The 23,004-nt window shown below is 40.8% G+C and overlaps 1 protein-coding gene across 10 annotated transcripts in view; it reads left to right on the top strand.

Moving 5' to 3' along the window:
• ptprub (protein tyrosine phosphatase receptor type Ub) overlaps window positions 1-23,004 on the top strand; it is a 236,546-nt gene that overhangs the window by 116,885 nt on the left and 96,657 nt on the right. For all 10 annotated transcript variants that reach the window (XM_072679783.1, XM_072679782.1, XM_072679785.1 and 7 more), the window contains one exon: window positions 15,534-15,805. In XM_072679783.1, the coding sequence (XP_072535884.1) occupies window positions 15,534-15,805 (272 nt within the window). The remainder of the gene's footprint in view (window positions 1-15,533; window positions 15,806-23,004) is intronic.

Here is a 23,004-nt window from a genome sequence, read left to right on the forward strand (position 1 = left end):
ATCCTATTAAATACATTTCTTCTCATTTTTGTTCAAAATGTATCTTAAAACAGCTGCATGAACTCAAAAAATTCTTTTGGTACCTACATTGACACACAGGACTGGAGAGAGCTGTATGCAGAGTGATACACTATGGGCTGAGTTCCCAGACAGGGATTAAGGCTAGTTGTGAACTATATTTTCTTTTCAGTAGAAAATCTCTCTCAAAATAGGCTTAATCCCTGTCCTGGAAAATATATGTCCTATAGGTTTATGTTTTTAGTCCCCACTCATCCAACATTTCTTCTGAAATAAAGGGTATTAATAGGGAGTTAGCCTTTACTCCTCTGGGGAAGCTTTACACTAGATGTTGGAACATTGCTGTGAGGATTTGAGGTCACGTATTGATGTTAGATGATTAGTTCTGGATCAGACACTCCACTCCACCCCATCTCAAAGGTATTGGATAGAGCTCCATCACTCCAGAGAATGCAGTTCTCAATGCTGGGAGGCTTTATACCCCTCTAGCTGACACATGGTGTTGGTCATGGTGACCTTAGGATCCAGAGCATCTCATTTAGTTGACACTGCTTTTCTTTGGAGAGTGTAAAATAGAGATGGGCGGATCTATTGGCTATGTATAGGTATGGGCCTATTTTCTTATATGCAGCGTTTACTTATATATACGTTTTGAAATCAACCACATTTAAAACATTGTCAAGCTCAGAGCACCAGTTGTAGGAGTCTGTGAATTCTCACGCAGAACTGCACTGTGTAGCTCAGAAGGTCATTAGCGTTGTGTGTAAGCTCTGCTGTTCTCGAGTGGGGTATCCGCTTAGTGGTATCTTTTCTCTGCTTCCACTATGAGACTATTTATGCTTGAGTCAGATACAGTAAAACTAAGACTGGCTCCTCACATAGAACAGATTTCTATACTGAAATTAATGTGCTTCTGTAACTATGTGCAAGGTCCGTATTTGCCATGTAGCGGTTAAATGTGGAACTGCAGGGTCCTGTAACTGAGGGCCCTGCAAAACATGGATCATATATGATATATATCATATCTGACCAGCTCTCAGGATTGTCTAGAAATATAGGCAGATATTCGCCAAATGTATATTTGGGCTGAAAATAGACAGATAGATCCTTCCATCTGTAGTGTAAGAACAGTATGCGTGCAGTTGGACTACCTATGTCAGCAACGGTGCACCATAAAGTAACTGACTCATTAGAGTCAAGTAGGAGTCTTATGGAATTGGAGTCTGTTGGATATATAGTATATTTTGTTACAGTGAGACACAGTTCAGCTAGAAACTCCCGGGGAAACATTTTACAAGTGTTTATGCATTTGTGTTTTCAGTGGTTAAACTGAAGTTCATGCACTGTTTAAAATGAATAGTGTTTGAGGCTATGGACAAAGCTTTAAGCCTTTTGATATAGTTCAGCTACCCAGAGAACTTAAGTGTCCCTGCTGAATCGCATTGAGAGGCTGTGAATGGGCACTGTGCACATTAACAATTCTATGAGAGATGAGAGTTGGGATTTGGTGGAAAAAACAGAGTTCGGGTAGCCTTAATCCCACAGATGTTAAAACTATGCATGAAACATTTCATTTTTCAGATCATCTGGGATTTTTTTTGAGGAGCATTTAATGAATTTCACTTTTGATGTGCTGGGGTCATTCTGAGTTTTCAAAAGAAAAGCTTCCCTGCATTGTCACGCTCTGTGTTTCAGAGCATTACGTCTCCTCGTAATTGTATTTTATGGAATAATAGCAAATTAATGAATGCTAATAAAGCTTTCATCAAGTGGAACAATGGCATGTTTGATTGGCCGACTAAAATGATAAAACCGATTAGAGTGATGAAAGAAAACAAAATATAATTATTATTATTTGCATCATGAATGCCATTGGGTTTCAATGCACTATTTGTATACAAATAGCATAGGCATATATTAAATCCCATCATTTTGAAACTATTATGGCTTAAACTAAATGGAAATATTTGATATAACCTATTTTTATAACATTTTTCTGTCACATTTACATCCCTGCATGCGAGAGGCTCATGGGAAATGCAGTTAATGGGACCTGGTTATGCATTCTTTGGCTGCTTCACTTTTCTAATGTTCAGGAATGTTCAGGAGGTTTACAGTGAGGTGAACTAATCAGACTACCTATGATAATGTAAGACACTGCCTGTTTTCCAACCACAGGCTGTAGCTCTCCCTGGTGAATGTCAGCTCTGTTCTCCACTTGGTCTTAGGTTGAGTCTCATTCTAAAGGCATTCCGTTTGTTAAAGTACATAGAGTGCCGCTCTGTCACTGTGATTGCATCTCCTACTCTTTCGCGCACACATGCACGTTACTGTGTGATAACTACACCAGTCTGTGTTAGACAGATCACAGATCTGATACTGGAACTAGTTTGCATCTGTGTTGCATGTAAGCGCACGTTTAGAAATAAAGTCTGCTTCACTGATCTTGGGTTTAAAACATAATGGACTTAAATATAGAAGTTGCTACATAAATGTGCAGTGTAGATCAGACATTCACGTCATCCTGATCCCCCTGAAGAGGCAAGTGTAAATTTGCTTTACCATTCATTTTAATATCATCCTAGACAGATGTTATAGAATCAAGAAGAACAGAAATCCATAATAGAAACCTAACAGTGCAGAGAACAAAACATGGAAACCAAAGGCGGTAGTGATGGCAACCTCAAAACCCATACTACATACTACAGTCTGTGTCAAAAATGAAAAGGTCATATGACTGTCCCGAAAAAGGTTTCATACATTTTCACATGTTTTGGAACGCACCTAACGAAGTCCAAAGTGCTGATCTGAGTTCATCATGTCTTGATCCAAAATTCTTTTAAACGAATGTCGGAAATATCCTGTCTCTGATCCCAGAACTGTGGTTGTTTCATTATGCATGGCGATATTACCACACCCTCACAAATGTGCAAATGGAAAAGTCGCACAATTTCTTTATTATTATTGGCATATTATTTTACAAATCATGGAACGCATTCCAGCTGTGGAGCACAATCTAGTAGAAAGCCTTCCCTGGACAGTAAAGACAGTTGCTCCAACAAAAGCAGAATACACTCTTTTTTAATACCCTTGATTTTAGAAGAAACTATGAATGAGCAGGTGTCATCAATATTTTTGTCTCTACAGTGTACATAGTTCAGCACACTTGTTTAAAATGCAGTTATAGTTGGTTTGAAAAGTTTGAAAATGTTTTACATGTTGAATAACCGATAAACTGCACATTTCTGAAGCAGTGTTCGCACCATCATGCCAAAATGTTTCTGCATGTGTCTCGGCCATTCAGCTGAGCTCCTGTTTGCTGTTCTACCCGGATTGAAAATGTATGAATGCCTTCAAACTGTCAGAAGGGCTTCTTTAATTGTAAAATAATCAGTGAAAATGTCTGTTTTCTGAGTTCCTGTGATGGTAGTTTTTGGTCTTGAGCTCTGCCGCCATTGCTACAGCCATGTGATTGGTCAGCTTGGCCCCCTTTATCATTGAACTGAAAGTGCGTCACTGACAAATAGCTTTTGGGTTGTTTTTATAAAAAGAATCAAAAAATAGACTATCAGCGTCACAGAGAGATATAAAATGTAGCATACGCCAAATACTTGTACCTGAAAAATATTGCGTGTGATGCGTAGCCGCTACATTTCACTGTAGAAATAGATCTTGATGAAATATTAATTTGCTTGTATTACCCAGCTTGCCACAGCAGATCGGGTGGGTGGAAGAAACAGCCTGAGCATCAGATGCATCAAACTCCTGCAAGGTGTTATTATAGATCTTCTCACTTCATCAGCTGAACACATGTGCAGGATACATGTTCCATTACTGAAGGATGAATGATTGATCATTCTAAAATGCAGAGCACACCTGCGTTCACTGGAAATTATGTGTGGCAGACAGACACACACATAGGGTATGATTTATATGGAGTATTCATATCTCCACAGCATATATGCTTATGTGTGTGTGTGTGCGTGCAAGGAATCAAGATTCACCTCTGCCTCCCCATAATGTGTATATATATGTGCATGTATGAGGTCATGGGTGGTTATATGACTGTGTAGTTATACCTGGATGCATGGGTGTGTGGGTGGTGTAATGTGTGTGTGTGTGTGTGTGTCTCAGCGTGTCTTTTTATGTTACCATTAGCAACTGTTCTTGCTTTTTCCCCTCTCACCTATTAAAGTTTGTCCCATCCTGTGATCTTCCATTAGTCTGGGCGAAGTGCTCACTTTTCTCCACAGGTTCCTCTTTTCTGCATTTAGCAGCTCGATATGCCTTTAAAAGTGCAAATCGGAATGACTTTGAGACTTTCACTAGACAACACTTAGGAAATATAGCAGGAGGAACATAATGGCCTAGTGGCAGAATTAGTAAGTTGGTGTTTGGAAATGTGTGGGTCTGTTCTTGCTAAACCCACGAACATGCTGTACTTCTCGAGCGGATGAGTGTTTCACCGACATGTGCTCAACCTTTGTGATAAGTAAATGGTGTGTCCTCCTTTTATACAAAGTTTAAACATTTCCACTTCAAGCAGCTCTGCGAGAACTTGGCAAACACAAAGGCTAGAGACAGCAAACAACTGCTTTCCTTGAGCAACTGTGGAAGGTTCTCAAAGCTTTCCTCTTCCCCACTGTGTGTGTGTGTGTGTTGTAGAGAACGGGGGACTGAGCGAATAGAGATGTAAAAGAAGTAATCTCTGATAACCTTTAGGAGCGGAGCAGAGAAAGCAGAACATCGAAAGTTCATTGGTGTTTAGTACTGAAAAAGAGATTTGCCATGGAGACAATTCAGTCTAGTCATTCAAGACAGGACTCTATTAATGTTCAGTAAACTGCCCTGTGGTGTTCAGTCAATGAGAGCTCTGTTATATAATGTTGAGAACTGTAAAAACGCTGCATTCCTGTTGGCAGACTAGGGTTTGATTCCCTGGCTGGGCAACCACTCCATGCTGCATCAGTAAAGCAAGAGTCTTAACACTGTATTTGTTTACCTGTGTAGCATGATTCAGATGTAAGCTGCTCTGCATAAGCCATTATAATATGTAAAAATGTATTTAGAAATAGTCATATTCAGGCTCTGAGTGGCTCAGTGGGGGTCATGAGATTGAATCCCGAGCCATGCAGGCTTTGCAATCAGCGGTCGGAATCAGAAAGAGGAATTGTCCGTGCTGTCTCTGGGTGGGTAGATGGAGCTCTTTTCCCTCATCACTTTTAAGCAATGTTACCCGGCATTGGCGACGGTTAGCTTGTGTGGTGTGTCCTCCGTGTGGAAAAGAGGCAGTAGGTAACTTAGCATGTATCAGAAAAATCCGTACCCTTCTTATATCTGAAGCATTGCTAGTGCTAGTGGGAGCTACAAACAGGTGGGTTAAATGATTGTTCCCTATTTGAGAGAATTTTATTTTGGGAAATCATTTATCATTTCTTTCTTTATTTATTTGAACTATTTTATCTTCACGTTTCCCTCTCTTTCTCAGTAGTGAATAGCGGCGTTATCCACCATCCACTATCCAACCCCATGTTGAGGGTGAGACTGTTTGAGGTTGCAATTTGGCTAACAAGACTCCATATCTGCTGTTCTCTATTCTTAATGTGATGCCTCATATTTGAAGTTCCATTAAATTATTAAACAGCCTATTTTTTTTTGTAGATTTTCCATGCAAGGAGGAAAAACATGGTAGCACAAGGAAAGTGCAAATCTCTTAATGCTGATTACTTTTACTATGTTCAGCATGAACAACTCCTCTGGCATCAACTGATATTCAATCTGTTGATTTCTTTTTTTTTTTTTTTTGCTGCTAAAAAGGCCACTAGTGGGTCTGTGAGAAAAGGTTAAAAGGCTCATACTCATGAAAAAAAGGAAGGTTCCTGAAACCACTAGAACTGTGACTGTCATGAGAAAAATCATCAGCCTACTTGACTCTATTGAACTAAGCATCTCACCAGTGCATTCCTGTGTGTGCACACCACAAACTTCTGAGAGCCGTCAGCTTTTCATGTTCCTTACATATCAAATAAACAACAACAACACTGCGGGATCATGTTATTAACAAAGAAAAGCTGATTAAACAGCAGAAATGGCCACTTTGTTGTGTCAGACTTTAAGGCATAATTGCACATTAAGATCAGATTAAATCAAATCAAATTTATTTGTATAGCACTTTTTACAGCTGGTATTGTCACAAAGCAGCTTTACACAATCAGTAATTAGTAAAAAGACAAGAAATCAACATGAAAAACCTAAGACCCCCCAGTGAGCAAGCCAAAGGAAAACCCCCCTTAAGAGCTGGAGGAAGAAACCTTGGGAGGAACCAACCTTGAGAATTTCCCCACTGCGGGACTAATAAAGGATTATCTTATCTTATCTTATCTTATCCTCTGGTCTGAACTATTTATAAATTATTGATAAAAGTCACCAAACCACCTAAACTGTTGTACTGCTTTGGTGTGCAACATATTCTTCATCATAATTTAATAATCATGGTGTAGAAGAACTTAATAGTCTTTATAGTCATAGCAGTGATGGTAGGAGTAATGAAAGTAATGAATGAAGTAATTAAGTAATAGTGCTCCTATCTGCCGCCACTAATATTCCCACTGTGATGTTCACAATGTTGCGTAATCTCTTGAAAAATCATTGTGAAGGAACACACCACTCTGCTCCAGTGGGAAGAAAGTGGCCTGTAGGAAGAGATTTGGGGACGAGGGACTGGCAACCTTGACTAATAGAAACAGCACAGCATGCAGTGCGAGGACTTTGAAAGTGCCAGGGGAGAAGGATCGATTGATCCTGAGGCATTCTGCACACTTTGCTCCTCTCATTCCCTCGCTATCCTTAAGCTTTCCGCTCGAGCCCCTTGATGTCACAGAGGAACAACAGCTTTGGCGATAGGGTCAAGCAAAGAAAATAAAGCTGAGAGGAAGAAAAAAAGATGTCTACCTGTCTTCCTCTTTCCCTGACCTGTCTCTCCCCCTGTTATCACACTCTTGGGCTTCTCCATATCCGTATCCACTTCTCTTTTCCTCTTTCTCCTTTTGCTCTCTCTTCTTTTCTATAGTCCCCTATAACCGACTGTCCTTCTCTTCTGTAACTTTGTCTTTTTACCTCTTCGCATCTACTTCCTTGCCTTCCCTGTGCGCATCGACTGCCTCACTCTCTCCCCCTCTATCCACAGTCTTCTGCTCTCTCTCTCTCTCTCTCTCTCTTTCTCTCACTCTGGCTTGGTATCTTCTCTGTACTCTGGGTGATAGCATCTCTGTGAGTTGCTTCGCCCCTGCAGAGCTGGGGATGAATGATGATGGGACTGTGATCGCTCCTAATCTCGTTATGTATGTTCCTGCGCCCTTGGGAGGGTCAGTGCGGGACGGGCCGAACTTTATCAGATTTCGCCAGCCTCTAAGGCATAATTTGCCAAAGGTCACTTGACGTTTGATATTTCTGCTTGTGTGAACAGCATGTGTGTGCTGGAGAATGAGGGAGTCCAAGTGATGAGGGGACCTAGTCAAAGGTTACATACAGACGACACCAGCACAAATATCACGAGGACAACAGGGACTTCTGAACTTATTGACCAGATCAGCTTGAAGTCCGCTGTGCTCACTGACCCTTTTAGAGCAGTTTTTGACTTAAAGGTCTCATATCATATCCTCATTTAAAAAATAAATAAATAAATAAATATATATATATATTACATTTTACAAATATCTTCATATTGAACTTACAACAGTTTAGCCACGCCCCTGTCTGGAAAAAAATGTAAGAAGTATTTCAGCCTCTTGTCATTAACACCATAGATCAGCCAGTCAGGCCCAAAGTCATTTACTTATCAGTCTTATCATTCAAACAAACCCAGCTTGTTTTATGTTTTACATTAAATGAGGTTGGAAAATGGTCAAAAATATTGCAAGTGGACCTGAGAGAGAGACTAGATAAATAAATTCTGTATATTGCCACATAAGCATTTGGAAAATTAAATATTTTTAATAATGTATTTCACAGTTCACATTATGGCCCATTTGCAGAAGCTAATTTATTTAAAAATCTAGTTCGTTAAAGGTAAAAAAAATAAAAAAAAATAAACACACTAGGGAAAAATGTAAGGTTAACAGTTCACTACATTAATAACAGTAAAGTAGGGCAAGGATACGTTTATTTATGAATCTTTCCAAAGCGAAACTGCCAGGCAGCAGAAGAGTTGACTCCATTTTACACTAAACCTTTGTTCACCTTAGAAAAGTAATGTTCCGCAGTCACAGAACGCAGTAAAACAGCCTTATAATTGAATATGTATGACTGCTAATGCATAAAGTGCTGTGAGTTGTCCATGCTTCACTTTATGTCTTTGTTACTGAACTTCGCTGAGGTGTGAGGACTTATTAGAAACGCAGCAGTGAAGAACCCCGAACTACTCCTGAAGATGAAACACACCTTGCTTCATTAGCATATTTCAGTTGGCAGCTTAACTTTTTCACTATTGCTCACTATTGCTTGCTTTGGAACATATGTTGAACCCAGTGGCCGCATGAACCAAATATATTTGGTCATTTACTGAAGTTTTTTTTTGTTGTTGTTGTTTTTTGTTTTTTTACAATGACGCATAAATTGTAAATGTAAGTAAATGTAAAATTTACGGGGGTAATGAGTGGGTGTAACTGTAAATAATTCAGATACAGGGGCAGTGGTTGCTCAGCACTGGTTAGTGCACCGGGCTGTTGATGACAGGGTTGTGGGTTCGATACCTGGGCTCAGCAAGCTGCCACTGTTGGACCCTTAAGCTAAGCCCCAGTGTTCACTGCACGGTTGGGCTAAAGGCGGAGGTCAAATCCCATCTGTGTGTGGTTGTCTTGTCTAATTCACACCCTGTCCAGTAGGTGGCGAGTGTTAATAACACAGGTAACATCTATTCTAGTGCCTTTTTGCTACGTTTTCTCCTGCCGTTGTTTTCGAGCCCCTTAAAGGAGTAGTTTGGAAACGCTGTGTTGTACTGTTTCAAGGACGTTTTAATAGCCAGGAAATGTGAACAAAGTACATATTTGAGGACGATTGACATAAACAATGTAGGACATAAACAATGTAGGACATAAACAATGTTTTATTGTCTGTGCTTGTTTTGTTCTGCACAGCTATTGTTACATTCACAAAAAATCAGTAAAGGATTGGAGCATAAACACTGTTCTCCAGTACCACAGAGACCTTCAGCCACCCAGCAAAGCTAGTGAGAGCAGGCAGCTAAACTAAACTGAGGTGGATTGAGTGAGACGTGTGTTCAAAGCTTCTCTGGCCCATAACTGATGTGTAACTTACAGTGGATGTGAATGGTGACGTGATGTCCGTTTTCAGGCGGATTAGTGTGGATGCAGATTAGTTCTGAAACGGAGCTAAAAGGCGTGTCTGCACAGAGATCGTTTTCATTTTTAAATGCTTATTGCTTCATTCAGAGGATCTTTTAGTGACTCTGATTTACTGGAAGTAGCAAATGTTCTCCAAGTTCTAACGTTAGGCTGAAATGGCACTGCTAATTCCAGTGTCCACTGTGGCAGTGCAGAGAGTTCGGGATTCAGCCTTCAAAGAAGTTGTCTGTTTTAGACAAAGAGGCAAAACCTAATGACAGTTGCCTCTGCTGCGATTTCCCCTGATGAATTTGATTTTGCACAGGTAAGCACCCTGTTCCAGGCAGACCAGGAGGATGGTTTGATTTCAGGCTAGACTTCAGCAGTGGTTGGTGTCTCTGTTCATGTCTTCTCTATATACCCTTGTAAATAATTTTTAAGATTTACGATTTTTCTATATTTCAGTTATCAAAAAAAGGCAATTAAATTGACAGATTATTTTTAGGTTTCTGTCTGTTGGAATGACGAATGAAAAAAAAATCTAGTGCAAGACTCTTGTCAAGAATCTTGTCTGTTGATGCGTTAAATGGAATTACAGTGAAATACTAAGAGGAAGGCAGCACCACAGGAATTTTAAATGCTTCTCATGCATTAAGAATGATCCATTTTGGAATTTCCCTACAAAGTACACAATATAAGTTATAATTATATATATATTATTATTATTTATTTTTTTTTTTTTTTTTTTTTTTTCTTAAACAGTAGAAAATTCCTAACATTAATGGCATGGTGAATGCATACCAAGTTGTATACCATATATTAAGGAAATAAGGAAACATGTAAAGTAGTTACAGTAGTGACTTCTTAATTCGTTTAATTTATTGAATTAAATTCAACTAAGTCAGCTAAGCCATGACTCCAAAAGTCTTCATAAAGTCATCTAGGTCATCTATTGTATGCCATGTTATAAATCAGAACTCAACAGAGCACAGCAAGGAGTTTTTAGTTGGAAATGAAAGGCTTTTGAATGGTGGTCAGGGGTGTTCTTTCCTGATCCACTAACCATGACCTGCCATTTGACAAGCAGCAAGATACCACTGCTCTGTGTTATGGGGTAATATTACAATCCTATTGCAACGGAGAGTGAAGCAGGAAATCTCTCCCATTATTTTGTTCTAATTTGATGGTCAACTTTGTTGCATAAGACATGCCATTAGTCATGCGTTCTGCTGCCAAAAAGCTATCATGCTTGCACAAAAAAAATGAGTACTAAAACTAATAACTGTAAAAACATGCTAAAAAACTACCTAGGTGGCTATACTGGAATACATCCTCTCTATTGTTTGCATTGCTTTATTGTTTTGACTTTGAATTCCTCAGAAATACAAAGGTAGAAATGCTATTTTGAGGTTTTGATTCCTGCTCCTGCACCTAAATTGTATTCACAACCTGTCAGACTTGAAGGAATTGTGTCAAAGTGTGTTTCGCTCGCTTTTATGACTCCATATCCAGTATGTGGCTGTCAGTGCAAAGAGAAAAACAGCTGAGAAGCCTCTACTTCACTGCTAGAGCATTTAGTTTAAATTCACTCGCCTACAAGACAGTATCCAAGGATGTCTTAATGTGGTGTGTGTTTGTTCAGCTGTATCTGAAAGCCCAGGCCTTGTAGTGGCTGTTCACGTTCTGTCTTTAAAGTCTTAAACGCAGAGCAGCTTTGAAGCAGGTGCAAGCACATCCAATAGTCGAGGATGTCCTGCCTGTCAGGAGCTCAGAGAATGCTCACCGTTGGGGAAAGCAGCACTTTCGTTTTGGCCGTCTGGCTCGTCTGCGTAACCTGTCCAAGCTGCGCAAGAAGCCCAGTCCATCCTCCAGCATCAGGGCTTTGAGTGCCAGTCCGCAATCAGCTACCCTTGATCTGACAGCCTTAGAATAGCCTGACTTTTACTTCTAGAGCAAGGTCTGCTTGTCTGTTCTTTGGGGAAGGCAATTTTCTAGCAATTTTCTTGCACACATTCCCAGTCGTGCCGTTTCATCGGTTTGGATTACAAGGATTGTCTGGAATTTTTGAACTGCTGTTTTTTTTTTCTTCTGCTTTTCTAATGCATACAGCCTACGAGACGAGGGACGATGAGTGCAGGGCTGGAGTGAGATTTGCCCTGCCATCTCCCTCACGCACCAGCAACCAAATTACAGATCGCAGCAACACAGCCCAACAACTGTGTCTACAGACAGAAGGCTTGCTCTCCTCTTACACCACAGCTGGGTCTGTGCCCTCCGGTGGTTAATTGAGTTAATACGGTAACAGCCTCCGGTGATGGTAAAATCCATTTACTGTCTGTTTAAGAAAAACATAGTTTTTTTATTTATTTGTTTATTTAATGCAAGCCAAATCAGGGCACTAGTATTCATAATTTAATTGAAATATGTTGGATAATGTGCTATACTACATTAATACTGCATGTATGTACTTGCACGCTAAACAAGGTCCTATATAGCCCTGAAAAGGGGTCATTGTTTTGGATCAATGTTGGATCCCTGTTTAGTTGCAAAGAACCTTCTACAAGAGATTTGCTTTCCTTGTATGTGAAGAGTCATTGTTCTTTGTTGTCAAATGTAGAACCATGGAGATGCTGCCTTTCACACCAAACAAGCAGACTGAGACTGTCTGAGCAGCTGGGTCTCGGCCCGTTTCTAAACTAACTCTGTTGCGGTTCATTTGACAACTCTATATGAACCAAAGGCATGTACACAAACCAAACACAGAGTTGTGGTCACTCTTGCCTGCAAAATCTAGTATCAACCCTGCCCCCTCATTCAGGTGAGTCTCTGTGCAGAACTGCCCACGTTTCTGTTCTTCTATTTCTTGTGACCCTTTAGAGGGGCTGTGTCCCAAACCACATTACCACACCATAGTAATGGTAAATCTTACAGCTTTCACATTAACGTTGTTCCATGAACAAATTAGCATGTGTATGTTATTAAAATCATAGTTTAATACTGATATGAAGACAACATGCTTTAATAAGACACATGGTTAGATGCAGCAGTTAGATTTTTGTTGTTTTTGTAGTTAATACATGGATCACGCAGGACCCACGAACACACCCGACTTATGATAGACTTATGCTAGATTTTGGTCCCCGACTGGTCAAACACATAGAAGTGGTGCATATATACTTGTCATTATTCACACAGAATCTTCAAACTTGACCAGAAAGGATGACCAAGGGTCAAGGTTGCTGGAGTGCATCTTAAATTGTCTTACATTACCATTTAGTCAGTCAATTCGACACAGTTAACCTTTCCTGAAGAAAGTTTTTGCTCTTGCTCCTCTAATAAGGTTTTGCCGTCCTTCTGACCGATAATACTCTATCAGACAAAATAAAGACCTTTCTGGTACCAAGGCAACAAGGACTGTCTGGTCGCTGTCTCATATATCTCCCATGAATCACCCCAAAGCCCTTGGAGTGAGGAGATGGAAGTCTTCAGCACTGCGTTGGTAAACAAGGTCTCTCAGCAGGCTTGTGTTAATCTTGTTAGCATGTGTGGGTTTGAAGGGTGTTCGGGTCAGCGTGTCCTGATTAGGCAAGGGCAGAGGGACTGAAGCTTGTGGCCTTGCATGTATGAATGTATGTGTGTGTGTGTGCGAGAGAGTATGTACACACCTTGTCCCTTCACTAGCAGTTTCCCTTTGGGTTATTTAGCTTTGGAATCAACTTACTAGTGTTTAGCTACATTAAGAACTAATATTAATATCAGTAATATGAAAACAGTACCACATCTATTGTACAGTCCGCTTGTAATTAAGGAGTCTTGCACCTCTACTGGCATATGGAGCTCTTAAGCTCAGTGTCCTATTGTATTGTGTGTTGTGTCAGGGCTGGGAGGGTTACTTTGACAATGTATTCCATTACAGATCACTGGTTACCTGTTCAATAATGTAATCCAAATAATCTGTGATCTAAAGGAGTACTATATTAAAGTAATGTAATCTGATGACTTTCAGTTATTTTTCATTTACTTGTCTCTTTAAAGACATATATTTAAATAAAGACAAAATGTATACACCAAATACCAAACCATCTCATATAAACATAGATAGATAGATAGATAGATAGATCACTTTAATTATCCCACGGGGAAAGTCAGTTTTTACAGCAGCAAAATCAAACAAGAGAGCAGCATAATAAAAACATCACACAAATCCCCTGTCTATTACATTGTATGTTATTTTTTGTTTCTTGCTGAGCAGTGTAAAAAGCTTTTGCCTTTTTAAGATTATGTAAGAATCAATAAAAATGTCAACAAGGAAGAGCGATTGGTGAGGGTTTCCATATGGCAAGGATTTAGGTGACTCACAGATTATTGTGATGAATTGTATTGGTATTTAAATATTACACAGGAACACACCTGCACACTCATTAAAATTCAGCTACCTAGCACGTCTGTATGAATTCAGTTTTCTTACCTTCGTATGTTTCTTTAAGTTGGAGTAGAGTCTTTTGAAGTGTATTTACTATATTTACAAGGTCTCATTTAATTCCATTTTAATATTCAATTACATTTCCATTAGTGAATGCATTTTGACAGCACGCCATGCAGGAAAGGGAAGCTAAAGATTCTCCACAGGGGGGCGCTGTCATACTCAATTAGCTCTGTGCGTGTGCAAAATAAATAAATAAATGAATAAATAAACAGTGTAGGGATCTTTGGAAGGCTGTAACGTAAAGCTGCTTGTAATCACTCTAGTTTATGAATGTTACTCTGATCTAATCACTTACTCTTTCATGGTAACTGTAACAGATTATGCAGAGGGAAGTGAAAACAGCAGAGAACATGACAGGCTCCCCACAGCTCTCCCTGGAGGACTTGCCATGTTGCACTACCTTAGCAGACCTTCTAACATCATTAAAGACCCAACACACCCAGGTCACCACCTTTTTTAAACTAATGTCCTTTGGCAGGTGAAACAGGGTGTCCAGAATGCCTCCAGCTCCAGATTCAGGGAAGGTTTCTTTCCTAGGTGTGTCTCCCCACTAAACACAAAGACACACTGAACTCTAAGCTATCATCTGTTGACAGTTCATGCTACTAAAATGTTACTGACAGCCATGTATCATTTAATCTGTTATCATTTATGTATTACTAGCTGTTCTTTTACAACGATTCCACTGTTTACTTGTCATGTGTTTATTATAGAGTGCCCTAGGTTATGATTAAATGTCAGTGTCTTATTGAATGTTGTTTAGCACCAAGTTGAGAGGCTTTTTTGTTGTAGGCAAAGCTTATATATATTGCATTGTGTTGCATTGTGTTGTATTCTACTGTTTTTGTTTCCTGATTCTGCACATTTATTCTGTTACTTCCCAACCATGTTTGTGTGTAGAAGCATTTCATTTTGATTAATGGCCAGAAATTTGTGATTGTGTGTGTGTGCGTGCGAGTGTCCATAGTGTTATGATGTATTTAATACATTTTGTCTGCTTGTGGAAATGCCAATAGTATCTAAAGCCTGCCTTTTTCCACAAAGCCAGAGGCTTAAACTACACTCGGTTGAAAGATTTCTGTTCTTCTGTGCCTTGTATTGTACTGCTTCGCTTCTCTCTTTCTTGGTTCTGAGAGAAAAAGTGATGCCAAACGTGTTGTTCTCTTGAACTTGTCTAAGGCAAAAAGCACAGCAGAAACGAAATAAATAGATAACAGGGGATTTTGAAAGTGAGAAGTCAAGATAGGAAGCATTTTTCTTGTTGTATAAAGCATAAACGTGCTCCAAAAAAGTTTTTTTTTTCTTTTTCTTCGTCTTCTTATTGTTCTCTGAGCAAACTGAAAATCAAGTATGTGCTGTTTTGTTGCTTTGCCTTTCCTTTTGCTTTGTTTTTCAGTCAGATCCACTCTAATATAAGGCACTCATCTGAAATGCTTTGTCAGATCACCTGACTAATAACTAGGTTCACAGTTTTTGACATATTAAGGAGGGGAAAGCCCACATTGTTCACTGAGTCATCAGTCGTCGTGTCCCTAAATGACCTATATTTAACTGAATCACCTATTACCAATTACCGATTTATTGTAGATATTTGCATGACTGTGGTCACCTGTGTGCTGACTAACAGCAGTGACATTGTTTACTGTAGCTGTCTCTCACCATGCTGTGCGCTCCTCCTGTTCCTGCAGGCTCCTACATGATGGTGAACTCCTCTCAGCACGCGTCGGGCCAGAGAGCACAGCTGCTGCTGCAGACGCTCAGTGAGAATGACACACACTGCGTCCAGTTCAGCTACTTCCTGTACAGCCGGGACGGGCACAGCCCGGGGACGCTGCGGGCGTTTGTTCGCGTGAACGGTGGTCCCCTGGGCATTCCCGTGTGGAACGTCACCGGCTCCCAGGGTAAACAGTGGCACCAGGTGGAGCTGGCCGTCAGCACCTTCTGGCCCAATGAGTATCAGGTAAGAGCAGGTTTCTCAGTCTGGGTTAGTGTTTCACTGTCGTGACTTAGATGCAGCTCCATGACCTCATTTCCCCTGCCTACCCAGTATTTCTGTTGTAAACAATTTACCAAAAACATAAATAAATAAATCCCTGGTTTGGCAGGCCACAGTAAGGCTCGCTGTGAGCTCCCATGCACAAACATAACATTGAGTTGGTCTTGCGCCGCTACAACAGATCTGGCTGCACAGTATATTGTTTCAGCATCGTCATCATAATGTGTGCGTGTTGTCACATCGCAGGATGTTCAATGTTACATAAGGCAAATTTAATCAGTGTCATGCTACAGCTTTGTACTGCAAAAGGAAAATTCAGGCTGATCTCATTTTCTATTACATCTACCAGAGACAGATTATATTTGCCCAATATCATTTATTTTGCTCCAGTCCTGGCTGCAATATTAATTACTATGTATTATTAGTATCATGACAGGTTGGATAATTGATCATTGTATTTTTATACATCAAAAAATATATTGCAATGGCAGTTGTCTCCAGTATCGTGCACTCTTAGATCTGACCATTCAAGGCATTGACTTCACCTCTGAAGACGTCTTGTGGTATCTGGCACCAAGTTAGCTGCAGATCCTTTAAGTCCTTTAAGTTGTGAGGGGGCCCCCATGGATCACATCAGTAAGCTGACCCGGTCACTGGTTCACAGCTTGTCCTTTTTGGACCACTTTTGGGAAATACTGACCACTGCCTACCAGAAAAAACCCAAATGACCTGCCTGATGTTTTGGAGATGCTCTGACCCAGTTGTCCAGCCATCACAATCTGGTCCTTGTCAGAGTGTCTCAGATCCTTATGTTTGCCCATTTAGTTCAGGAACTGACTGTTCACTTGCTGCCTAATATATCCCACCCCTTGACAGGTGCCACTGTAGATGAAGATAATCAGTCTTTTTCACTGTGCCTGTCAGTGGTGCTAAAGTGATGGCTGTTCAGTCATTTGTGCCACAAATGACTGAACATTAGGACATCACCCTTTCCCTTAGTCTGAGCATTACACAACATAGTGGCAGGGTGACCCTCTTATTAATCACACCCCCTGCTCTCTTTAATTACCATTGATCTGGACCTGCATGTAGGTTAACGCTACAGGGCCTGGACAGGCGTCAGATGTACACTAAGTGAACCATGTTGGTTTAGTCTTACCTAAAGATGAAGAGGGTTGGACTTGTATTAGGTGATTATAAATAATTATTATGATGACCACCAACCACAGCCCTGTGTTGCTTTGTCTGCTGAAGTCTGTACCCTAGGCTGGCTCATTTGCAAATTCTTTACAATTGCAGAGTAAATAAACAGTCAGAGTGAGCCTGTAATAACCCTTATAACCACCCAGGAAACTTTTGCACAGCCAGTCCCTTACACACACACACACACACATACACATATTTATTAAGCAACAGAACCTACTTACTATCTCATAACACCACACTTGCAGTCCAGCCCTACTATTAAAGCAAAGCATCAGTTGAAAATCTCTAACTACGACAGCTTCTGGCCTGTCTCAACCCTGTCCCCTGATTGATTGGTGCCTGTGGCTGGCACCCTGGCGGCCCTGTAGGCTGCCATGGGGTGGAAGCAGGCGACCAGTGTGAGCTTCATCCATAAATTCAATTTCTCCTTTCTGCAAACTCTGCGCAGCTGTCAGAAAGCAATTAAGTTGAGTAGTGTGTGTTTTATCGAGAACTGTCAATCCCTCTGACTTAATTAACTTCCCCACGCCGGTGAAAAGATATGACCTTCATGTGTAAATAATAGCCCACTCACCAAGCCGCAGTTAGTGAAAGGTGGGGGCAATTGTGAGAGCATATTAGACGCCAATGATGAGAATTCAGCTTCGGAGTGGTTGAGATTACACATCCCCACATCACACAAACTGTGATTGACAGCAGAGACAAAGCAGCTGAGAAACACACAAACAAAATAGGGTAAGGAAATATAGCCAGAACTTTCTTGTTTTTGGTTGTCTTTTATGAAATATGCAAGGTGATCAATTTTTGCCACATGCTGGCTGGAGAAACGTTTGCTTCCAGTTCCCACTGTTTCCTCATTAAAACTCTGAGCGAGTAAGCTGATACACCAGGCTGTGTGGGCGATCTGTGAGAGATTGTGTGCAACATTATTGTGTGTGACAGACCGAGGGTCGACTAATGCATAAGTGATGCCTGTAATGGCAGATGCGATTGGCTTGATGAGTTTCATCTTTTGTTCAGTCTCGCTGAGGGAAACTAACTCAGGATCTGAGTAGGAGTCAAAGCACACATATTCACAGTACAGTCTTGTTCATGCCAGTGTTTTCAGAAGCATAAGTAGTGTAAACACGTACTCAAGTGAAAGCACTAACACTTTACTGAAGACAACCTTCATAAGTGTACAAAACAGCCCCTCTGTACTTGATGGCAATGGTCAAAAGCCGATCTGCACCAAGAGCCCTTCGAGCTTCGAGTACGGCTCGGCTTGACCCGCCATCCCTTAAGATCCACGGAAGACAAGCGTCCAGGCTTTTTTCTGTCCTGGCACCGAAGAGTCGCTTGCTGTCTTCAAACGTAGACTGAAGACCCACCTCTTCTGAGAGTACTTGAAGTAAATATAGAGTATTATAGTCTCCATATTGACTTTTAGTACATATAGTAGTATCTAAGCTAAGTTTATTCAAACTAGCTAAGGTTATTCTTGAGTAAATACTGATGCACTTTCGTAAGTCGCTCTGGACAAGAGCGTCTCCTAAATGCCTTAAATGTAAATGTATATGTAAAACAGCTACCTAAACCTTTTATAACTGACATAAACATTTACAGACATTTTAAAAGGCATATTCCAGCCACTTATCATAACCCCTGCAAAAAATCATGTTAAGGTCTGGAAGGTTATGTTATGTTATGTTATGTTATGTTAGAAGGTAACTAACAGTCAGTTCTCGTAGTTGACACATTGGATACAGAAGAAGTGGTCAGGGATGTAAACCTAAGCAACTTTGACAAGGGCCAAATTGTTATGGCCAAACAACTGAGCTGGAGCATCTTGGAAGAGGGTTCCTAGTCAGCTGTGGTGAGTAACTATTGACAGTGGTTTGAGTTGGGACAAATCGGAAACCAGCGAAAGGGTTAGTATGGTCCAGCCGGTGGGATTGGAATGTTGAACGTGATACAACATGCAGCTTTAGTTCTACTAGTTCATCTAACCTGCTTCCCCCAGTTCACTGCAAACACGGCAAACCTTAAAATAATGCTTCAGTTATGTGCAGAAGCCGTTTAAGGTGGAACGAAATATTCCAGTAAAAAGCTGGAGAATAACTCCAGCCTCATCAGAGCATGCTGATTTATGCCCTCACACGGCTGGTGTTGTTCTACAGTTTCATGCTTGATCTTTTTGTTCTAATAGTCAGAAGGTACGGCACGTAACTGCAGAGTTGTTTTAAGGTGGAACAAGTGCACAGCAAAGGTGTTCAGAGTCATGAGCCTTTTTTAAACTGGCAAAAGAACAGCTATTTTAAGCACAGTTACTGCCCGCTGATTCCCCACACTACTCTACAGATGACGTACAGCTGCGTTGCTGATTCCACAACTCTCACTCTGCTTGTGCCAAAAGAACTCAATTCTGTACAGACAGCCAGAACTCACTTGTGAAAGGGTTAATGATGGTTATGGGACGAACCTCACAACGCAGTACTTCACAGTACACACTTTTTACATTGCTGGGTACAAGTACACAATTGACCTGTATGCCACGTCTGCATCAGATCTTAGCAACTGACTTAGGTCTTTGAACAATGTTTTTTTATAGAAGCAACCATCTCTGCAACAAAAGGGAGTGTTTTTTTTTTCCCGAGCAAAGTGGCTAATATTACAACTTAGCCTATATGCAAGGTTAATTGACTAACAGGCTAAAGGGCTAGTTGTAACAGTTGCTTGATCATGTATGCGATTATAATACATTTTTATGCAGCTCTATGTTATTTGAACCAACCTATAGAGAGTGAATCAAGATTCAGATGATTAGAGAGAGGTAATAGGTCATAAGAAAAAAAATAGACAGTAATAAGTAATAATTATGTATACTATTCCTTCCCCCTCTGGTGCCAGTGTTCATGAACCACATGAAAGAATGCTGTTTAATTCCATGTATTAAAAGCCCTATAAATAGCTTCTTAATTTTTATGAAGCTGTAATGAAGATTTGCTGTGTAGTGCCTGGTAGTTCACGTTACCTCTGTAAAAAGTTTAATGTGACCTCATCATGTGCAGATGAGTGCATGTAAAAAAAGCCTGAAACGTGTTTAAGTGCACGTGGATGTCTGTGGACATGCTTTTATATATATATATATATATATATATATATATATATATATATATATATATATATATATATATATATTGATGCTCAGCATGTGTGGGTGTGTGTGTGTATCCATGTGTGTGAAGCCATTTAAAAAGGTTACGCTTGTGTGTAGGTGGGCCCCTTGTGAAAGTCATCTATAGCATACCACCACCAAAGATGAAGGGAAGATAATCCCGTCCTGCTCGGTGTGAGGGGAAAGCTGTGTGTAATGTAGCAGTGGAAGAGATCTATCTAACACTGCTGCAGGCAGGAAAGTAGGAGGAGAATCTAATTTGGCAAAAAAAACCTTTAGTTGGCCTTCATCTGCTGTGAGCAGCACACTCTCCTCAGTGTGTGTGGTGCCTCCATTTCCTTTTCTTTCTTTTTTCTTACTTTCTTGCCTTCTTTCCTTTCTTTGCTGTCACTCTGTCTGTCTGTTGTCCTGGTGCTGATCTCTTTCTCCCTGTCACTCACAGCAGCTGGACTTTCTCACAAAGCTTCCTAATCATTACAGAGAGAGACAGAGCGAAAGAGAGTGTGTGTGTGTGTGTGTGTGTGGGAGGGAGGGGGCACTGATTCAGTCTACTTTATGCTGGTAATCTCAGCTCAGCCACTGTAAAGCCTGCATCGCCCCTGAATACAGCCAGATCCTGCCAATACTCTACTGGGAGTGAGTGAGTAAGTGAGAGAGGAGAGAGAGGGAGAGAGGGAGAGAACATGAGGGGAGGGGGGGGGGTATGAAAAAGAGAGAGAGAATGAGAAAAATGAGTGACAGAAAATGAGCATGAGAGAATGTGTGAGGGAGAAAATGAGTGTAAGAGAATAAGCAAGAGACAAGGAACAAGAATGTGAGAGAACGGCAGAGAACTAGGCAGAGAAAGAGAGAGAGATAGATACACTATATGGACAAAAGTATTGGGACACCTGCTCATTCATTGATTCACTGATTTTTTCTGAAATCATTCTACTTTTGTTTGAGTAACTAAGGTTTTCTTCTAGATTTTGCAGCATTACTGTGAGGATTTGATTGTATTCAGCGACAAGAGTAAATCATCCCTAAATCCACAGCTCATCCCAAAAGTATTGGGTGGAGCACCATCAACCAGGGGCACCCCTCTAGCCCACACCTGCCATAAGCATGGTGCCGGTAGGTTAATGTTAACTCCAGAGAGTCCTATTCTATTGGCAAACTTTCTCTACAGCCACTAGACAAGCTGTGTGTGTGCATTTACACATCTGTGTCAGCAATGAAGCTGCATGCATTCATTACACTGTTAAAAACACATGATGCTTGAGGAACTTTTGGAGGTCCTTCCATCTGAATCTGTGAAGAAACCTCTTAAGGTGCTTTAAAGACATTTAAGAGGTTCCTCCAGTTTCAAATTGAAGAATTTCCACAATTTTCTAAAGAATCCTGTGTTTTTAGTGGTGTAGAAGGGGTGTCCACAAACATTTGGACGTATAGTGTAACTATGGAGAGAGAGAGAAAGAGAACTAGGGGCAGAGAGATAGGGAGAGAGGGAACAGAAGGGCACAGAGAAGTAAAGACTAGTGGAGAGAGAGAGCGATAACTATGGAAAGTGAGAAAGGGAAAGAAGGAGAGATGGAGAACAAAAGGGCAGAGTGAAGTGAAAACACAGCTTACTTATAAGAAAAGGTGATGCAGAATGAATAAAGAATTAAAGATGCTCCCTGAAGGCCATCTACTGCTATCATCCTCTGTGTCTCGACCAACAAATGAATAAAGCATCAATGAGGGAGGTTGAGTAGGCATTCTCCAGAGGCTCCACAGGTGGCCTTACTGCACTGGGCTTGATGCTCGATGCTCGCCAGAGGCTTTTAGTGCTAAAGCGCGTGCCTTTAAATATTTAGCGGTATTGGTTGCAGCATCAACACTGGCAGCCAGCACATCCCCCTGTGGATCTGAAGCACGAGTCCAGGATAAAGAGGTCTACCACTGTCAGGAGCACATGAAGAAGCTGTCAGTGGGAGTGCGGGAGGTACAGATGATCAGCACCTCTCACGCACTCTTCACCCCAGGCTGTCTGCGGGTGATAAAATCTACTGGGCTTCACATAAGTTCTAATATTAAATTTTCTTTAACTTACCTTAGGCACAATTAATATTCTCTCTTTTTTTCTCTCTCTCTCTCTCTTATGTCTCAATGTAAACGTTTATGCCAATGAATCTACAGAAAATGTCTCAGAATAGCGTTAGGTTTATTTCATGTGACATGTTTTCAGCGTGGATAAGGGGCCCGGCTTAAAGACAGTGCATCTCGGTATGACTGTCCTATAAAAACGTCTTCTTAGTAGCCTATTGGTCACAGAAATGGAACAGTCTAACCAGACTGCATGGTGGTGTCACCGGAAAGGCCCTGCCTCTAGCAGTTGTGGTGCGAAAAGTGTGCTTATTCATTGCTTCACGAAAATGAATTATAATAATAAAAACTGATATTTTTAAACAAACACGGTGCTGTGGGTAACCGAGGCCCGGGAAGGATACATCAATTTCATCTTCCAAATTGGCTTCAGAAGTCAGTAGTCCTTCAGAAATGCAGTCTACCTCAGCTGCAGCCTAGGTTTTGGCAGCTAATGTGCTGTGTGCACGTAATTTAAAGCTTTCGCATTCGCCTCTAGCTGGAGAAGCATTTCCCAAAACTGGCCATGGCACACTGCTCTGCACATTATAGTGTTTCCTCTGCTCCACCTAACGTTTACCATCACCAGATCCTGCTATAACTGAGAATTCAGCCACAATCCCTACATACTTTTGGTACGTCTTTCCGTTGACTATTAGCTGTTCCTGATGAGCGTAGGAAAGGAGGCAGGGCT

This window comes from Salminus brasiliensis, chromosome 5 (assembly GCF_030463535.1).
Source record: "Salminus brasiliensis chromosome 5, fSalBra1.hap2, whole genome shotgun sequence".
NCBI lineage: Eukaryota > Metazoa > Chordata > Actinopteri > Characiformes > Bryconidae > Salminus > Salminus brasiliensis.